This window comes from Nicotiana sylvestris, chromosome 5, assembly GCF_000393655.2.
Source record: "Nicotiana sylvestris chromosome 5, ASM39365v2, whole genome shotgun sequence".
NCBI lineage: Eukaryota > Viridiplantae > Streptophyta > Magnoliopsida > Solanales > Solanaceae > Nicotiana > Nicotiana sylvestris.
The window spans coordinates 32545447-32552311 of NC_091061.1; the positions used below are offsets into that span (position 1 = coordinate 32545447).

Sequence of the window (6865 nt, forward strand, 5' to 3'; positions counted from 1 at the left end):
CTGCTGATATGCTGACAAAGGTGGTGACTGCGGTCAAGTTTCAACATTGTTTGGATTTGATCAACATTGTTGAACACTGAAGATTGAAGATGAAGACACAACCAAAATTTGTTATTGAGAGAGAATTGAAAATGTGGAATTTTGCCAAGGTGGAGATTTGTTGAAGTTTGGCAAAATGCCAAAGTCCCACATTGGTTGGGAGTTAAGTTTGGGGGGGATTTTTCCCCTATAAAAGAAGGCCTAATGTTTAGGATTGAAACACACCTCTCATTTGCCTTCTCATCTGTTTAAGGCATTTGTATCTTCTCTCTTTAGTATTATTTCACTTGTATTTTTGGAGTGAAATAAAATATTGGTTGTGTCCGAGGAGTAGGCAAAATTAGCCGAACCTCGTAAATTCTGGTGTTCCCTTTATTGTTGCTTTATTGTCTTATTTATTATTTGGTGGCTGTCATAATTTTGGTATAGTAGTTGTGACTTATTCACACTATATACATTTGGCTTCCGCAACAATTGGTATCAGAGCCAAGGTACTGTCTAAGTATGCTCTGTGGTTGCAGCATAGTCTGATCTTCCACATCAGAAAAGATTTATCTTGGTAACTGAGTCAAGGTTCTGTCTGAGTATGCTCTGTAGTTGCAGCTTAGTCTGATCTTCTACATCAGAAAGGAAATAATCTTGATTTGTGTCGTCAGCTATTAAATAATATTTGTGTCAAATATGGGAGACAATAAACAAGAAGAATCTACATCAAGTGTCAACAATACGTCATCATTGGCATCTTCGCTTATGACAAGAATTGTGTCAAATGCGAAATTTGCGGTAGAAATTTTTGACGGGTCCGGACATTTTGGGATGTGGCAAGGCGAGGTTCTAGATGTCCTTTTTCAACAAGGGCTAGATCTGGCCATTGAAGAAAAGAAACCAGATGTTATTGGAGAAGAAGATTGGAGAATTATCAACCGTGTTGCTTGCGGTACCATTCGATCCTACCTTGCTAGAGAGCAGAAATATCCATACACAAAGGAAACTTCTGCAAGTAAATTATGGAAAGCACTGGAGGATAAATTTTTGAAGAAAAACAGTCAAAATAAATTGTACATGAAGAAGAGACTGTTTCACTAGGGGTCTATGATAACAGAAATGTATTCATAGATGTCTACCGAAGAGGATTTTAATACGGTCTATTGTCGACATGTTATTGGGGTGGAGGGCCAGCCAATGTGGCTTAGCAGATGGTCGCCGGACTTCACCCCTGAAGAAGATAGTCCTCTTGCTCCGGTTTGGGTTCTTCTGCCAAAACTTCCTTTTCACTTGCATACCTGGCACTATATAAAACAAATTTTGAGCCCAGTTGGAACCCCGATGTATATGGACGTTGCTACTAATGGAAAGACTAGACCAAGTATGGCCAAAGTCCGTGTTGAGATTGATTTATCCAAGCCTAGACTAAGTCATGTCTTTGTTGGGTCTAAAAATGCTACTAATCCCCTCCATGGCCATGAACAAAAGGTTGAATACGAAGGTATCACTAAATATTGCAACCATTGTAGACTCCAGGGGCATGAAATTAGTCAATGTAGAAGATTGGAGAAGGAACTTGCTGACCCGGAAGAGCAAAACGATAATGAGCAAGCCAATGATAGAAACAAAGGGGTGCAGGAGAATGATCGAAATACTCAACATAACCAAAAAGGAAAAGAGGTGCAAACGAATGTCGAGAGTAACAAAAATGCCTCCACAAGCTCTAAAATTGCAGATGCTACAGTGACAAAAGAGAAGCAATCCTCACAGAGGGCTAATAGTCAAGATAACAGAGGAAGAGATACAATGATAGATAGTAGGAATGCTGTAAAAAACAGAAGAGGTAGGAGCGAACCTCCTAAGCAAATCTACAGACCTACAGGTGCTATTTTCGGAATTGATAAACCTTCTCCATCTGTGGAAGGAATTAATAAAAGCAGTGAATCATATAAAGCAAGAGAGAAGACTAATGCAAGACCAGAATCCCCTAGTACTCAACAAATGCTAGTGGTCGACAACCAACAAAATTTTCAACAATTGACAATTGATGTGAACCTGCCAGACATGAGAATTGATAGAACACAGAAAAAATTCTATTTTGATCAAGAATCCTGAGGATCTACAAGTTGTCTTATTTGATGATGGCTAGGAAACTATCACAAGTAAGAAATCTAAAGTGGGGAAGAGGAATGATAAAGTAGAAGATCAAAATAAAATAGAGGATTCACGGAGGAAAAGTGATAATAGAGAAGAACAAGAAGGGAACCAAATTCAGTCCCAAAACATGTTTGTTAACCTGATGGAATCAGAAGAGAATCAAGGCGAGGAGGAACTTATACAACCCATTCAAGCTATAATATGTTCCGAGGATAAAATACATGGTGAAATAAATAAAACTGAATTTGCGAAAGGAAAAGAGAGACTTCCCCAGGATGAATGGAATGAGGAATCCACATCTGAAGACGACAACACATCTGAGGAATCTTCTGGAGAACTCACCAATCAATCTCATCGAAACACTAGAGATATTGAAGATGAGATAGAAGAAATGCAGAATGAAATTGATGGAAAATGTATGCAAAGTAATTTACCCCCCCCCCCAAGGATTTGAGAAAAACAATAAGGGAAGAAGAATCAGAGAATCACCAATCACTAGAAGTCAAAAGGAAAAAGTCACAAACAACTCTCTTAACCCTTCTCAATGATCAGTATGCTCAACTGGAATATTAGGGGCATGAAGTCCCAAGCTGCTACTGAAAGATTGAACTACCTTATTAATCTTTACAAATTATCATTCATTGCTATTCAAGAGCCTTTTGTGAAGGAGGATAAGATTGATAGCTTTAGAGTAATTCTCAATATGCATGGCTGTTTTGCTAATAGTAGTAACAAGATATGGATTTTCTGGAAATCTTCTTTGAATTGCAATGTATATGTCAATGAGGACCAGATGGTCACATGTAAGCTAATGGATACTACTAACAACAAGGATCTTTTTATTTCTGTTGTTTATGCCAAATCCAGGAGTATTGGTAGAGAAGACCTATGGAGATACATGAGAATTTTTGCTTCTACGATTGATCATCCTTGGGCAGTATGTGGAGATTTTAACTGTATTCTGAAAGAGGAAGAGAAGATGGGGGGCAAACCTCACAAACTGAGTAAAAGCATCCCCTTTATTGAATGCCTTAATGATTGTGGTTTATCAGATATGGGATACTCTGGGAGCAATTTTACCTGGTGCAATGAAAGAAAAGAACAGGATACCATATGGAAAAGACTTGACAGAATGTTGGCAAATGAATAATGGGAAGAACACTTTTGCAGCACTACTATTCAGCATCTGGCCAGACTCAGCTCTGACCATTGTCCTTTACTTATTAGGCTCTTCACCGAAGAGAAGAATTATATCAAATATTTTAAATTTTTGAACTTTTGGGTGGAACAAGCGGACTTTTATGATATTGTCAAGGAGCAATGGGAAGAGAACTTAATGGAAATATATTTTGGAGAGTCCACCAGAAAGTGAAGAAAACTATCAAGGCTCTCAGTGATTGGTCTAAAGCTAAGATTGGTGATATTTTCGTCAAGGCCAGCCAAATGGAAGATATGGTGAACTTGTATGAGGAAAAATATATGAACTCTGGAACTCCGGAGGACAGAATGAGTCTGAACAAGGCTAAAGCAGAAGCAGTGACTCGTCATAAAATGGTGGATGCCTTCTGGAGACAAAAAGCTCACTTGAAATGGCAATTGTAAGGGGATGAGAATACCAAGTACTTCCACAATATTGTGCGAGGTAGAAGAAAATTCCTGCAAATCAACAGAATTATGGTTGATGATCAGTGGCTGGAAAATGAAAATTTGATTGCAGCTGCAGCAACTGACTTCTATCAAAAACTTTTTAGCAAAGACAATATTATGATGGACATACATATCTTGGATTGCATTCCTACTATGATCACAGCTGAAGACAACTCTATGTTATTGATTGAACCTATTTGGGAAGAAGTAAAGAAGGCTGTGTTCGATATTGATCCTTATAGCTCTCCTGGCCCTGATGGATTCACTGGCTATTTTTTCCAGAAAGCTTGGGACATAGTTGGGCAAGATATCTTGGACATGGTCAAGGCTATTTTTAATAGTGAGCAATTGCCTAAATTCTTTACTACCACTTGCTTGATTCTAATACCGAAGGTTGATGCCCCTCAATCTTTCTCTGAATTTCGACCAATCAGCCTTAGTAATGTCTCCCAAAAGATTATTTCTAAAGTGTTGAATGAGAGACTTGGAAAGCTTATCCCTAAGATTATATCTCATAACCAAAGTGGCTTCATCAAAGGAAGATCTATCACTGAAAGTGTTCTTCTAGCTCAAGAGATCATCCATGATATTAAGAAATACAATAAAGGTGGAAATGTAACCATCAAATTAGACATGAACAAAGCTTATGACCGACTCTCTTGGCAATTCTTATGTGCGGTCATGAGGAAAATGGGGTTTGGTGAGGAATGGATACATATCATATGGAATCTCCTCTCCAATATGTGGTACACAGTGATCATAAATGGAAAAAGACATGGCTTTTTTAAATCTCACAGAGGTGTCAAACAAGAAGATCCTATCTCGCCATATCTTTTTATAATTGCTGCTGAGGTGCTCTCCAGGCGTTTGAACAGTTTGTACCAGAATCCCAAATACACTGGCTTCTACATGTAGATGGAGGGTCCTAAAATAAATCACTTATCATATGCTGATGATCTAATTATCTTCTGTTCGGGAAAGACTTATACACTTGAACTCATTATGGCTACTCTTACTAATTACGAAAAAAATTCTGGACAATTGATCAACAGAGAAAAAAGTTGCTTCTTGGTGGATGACTCCATGTCTGAAAAAAGAAAATCTATTGTAGCCAACTGCCTTGATTTACAAAAGAAAGATTTTCCTATTACATATTTCGGTTGCCCCATTTTTGTAGGAAGAAAGAAGATTCAATACTTTTCTATTATTGCTACAAAGATTATCCAGAAGGTAAGCTCATGGAATAGCACTCTACTATCTGCTGGAGGTAAAATTATTTTGATTAAGCATGTTTTGACTTCTATTCCTACTCATCTGCTATCAATCTGCCAACCTCCCAAGACTATTTTAACTCAAATGGAAAGAGTGTTTGCTAACTTTCTATGGGGAAATATGGAGGGGAAACAGAAACACAATTGGGCTTCATGGAAAAATTTATGTATTCCTACCAAAGAAGGGGGAATAGGTATAAGACCGTTACATGAAATTGCAGATACTTTTGCATCTAAATTGTGGTGGATCTTCAGATCTAATACTTCTCTGTGGACAGAATTTTTAAAGGCCAAATATTGTAGGAGGGCTCATCCAATGGCAAGAAAGTTTAGCTACACTCAATCTCACACATGGAGAAGAATGATGAAGATTAGAGGGAAAATTGACCATCTCATTATGTGGAGGATTCATGCCGGTAATAATAACTTTTGGTGGGATAATTAGTCATGCAAAGGTAAATTGTCTAAGTATGGAAATGCATCTACCTCTATTAAGATTAAGGTGGCCTCATATATGACTGGACGGACTTGGAACATTTGTAAACTAGAACAATGCCTTCCTCCTGATATTGTTCAACATATTCAGAGAGTTAAGATTAACTCTTCTGATCTAATGGATTATTCCCTATATTAGGGAATAACATGGAAACTCACTAGTTAACAAGATGACATGGCACCAGCATGAACCTTTAAAAATCTCTTTTTTCCTATGGAGGCTTCTTAGGAACAAAGTTGCTGTTGATGTTAATATCACCAGATTTGGAATTCACCTTCCCTCCAGGTGCTCATGTTGTCCCAGCCCGGAGCAGGAAACTGAGGAACATCTTTTTGTCTATAGTCATATTAGCAAGAAAATCTGGTTTTATTTCTGTAACATAATGGGTGTCAGATTTGATGCTGCTAATATTAGACAGATGATTGTTAGATGGTGGACCATGAAAAGTCACAACCCTGTGATTAAACTAGCTTTACATGTCATGCCATCAATCATTATTTGGCACATCTGGAAAGCCAGATGTAAGAACAGGTTTGAAAATAAGAGAATGAATTATCACAGTATAGTTTTTCTTTCCGCTCAACAATTAATTCTGATTGCTCACAGACAATTCCCTAAAATTCCCCCTTTCATGCAATGGAAACAATTTTGCAAAATTTGAATTCTCTGTTATTACTGTCAAATGGACCTTACCTTTGAAAGATTTTGTTAAGTTAAACTCAGATGGAAGCTCTAGAGGTAATCCTAGCCCAAGCGGAGGTGGTGGAATCATTAGAGATGCCGATGGAAAAATGTTGATTGCATATGCCAATGGTTTTGGAGATGAATCCAATAATAAAGCTGAAGCTATGGAGCTTTTGATAGGGATGGATTGGTGCAGCAGTAATGAAATTAAAAACCTCGAGGTGGAAAGTGATTCCTTATTGCTCATAAACTGGATTACTGATAAAGCCAAGCCTCCATGGAACATCTGTGACACTATTCAAGCTATAAAAAGCACTATGGACTCTTTTGACAGCTTAAAGGTGCAACACTGCTTTCGAGAAGCGAACAAAGTAGCGTATAGGCTTGCAAATCATGGAATCAACTGCATAGTTGGTTTACCCTTCCTCAACAATTACCGATAGAAGCAAGGGGAGAATATAATATGGACAGACTTCAATTTCCCTCTTTTAGAAGAAGACATGTAAAAAATGCTTTTTATCTGGACAGAAATACTGATAGGAGCTACTCTTTTGATGTCCCCTGAATACCAAATTATCCTGATATA

General features: G+C 37.8%; 2 protein-coding genes across 2 annotated transcripts; both read left to right on the forward strand.

The window, feature by feature from the left end:
- The first annotated feature begins 1155 nt into the window (after window positions 1-1155).
- On the forward strand, window positions 1156-2635 carry LOC104217118 (uncharacterized). The gene is made up of 2 exons (XM_009767268.2): window positions 1156-2073; window positions 2174-2635. Exons 1-2 carry the CDS (start codon window positions 1156-1158, stop codon window positions 2633-2635), a joined length of 1380 nt encoding a protein of 459 aa, XP_009765570.2.
- Window positions 2636-2758: 123 nt separating this feature from the next.
- Window positions 2759-3331, forward strand: LOC138868477 (uncharacterized). Its single transcript, XM_070146032.1, has one exon. The coding sequence runs from the start codon at window positions 2759-2761 to the stop codon at window positions 3329-3331; it is 573 nt and encodes a 190-aa protein (XP_070002133.1).
- The last annotated feature ends 3534 nt before the right edge of the window (window positions 3332-6865 follow it).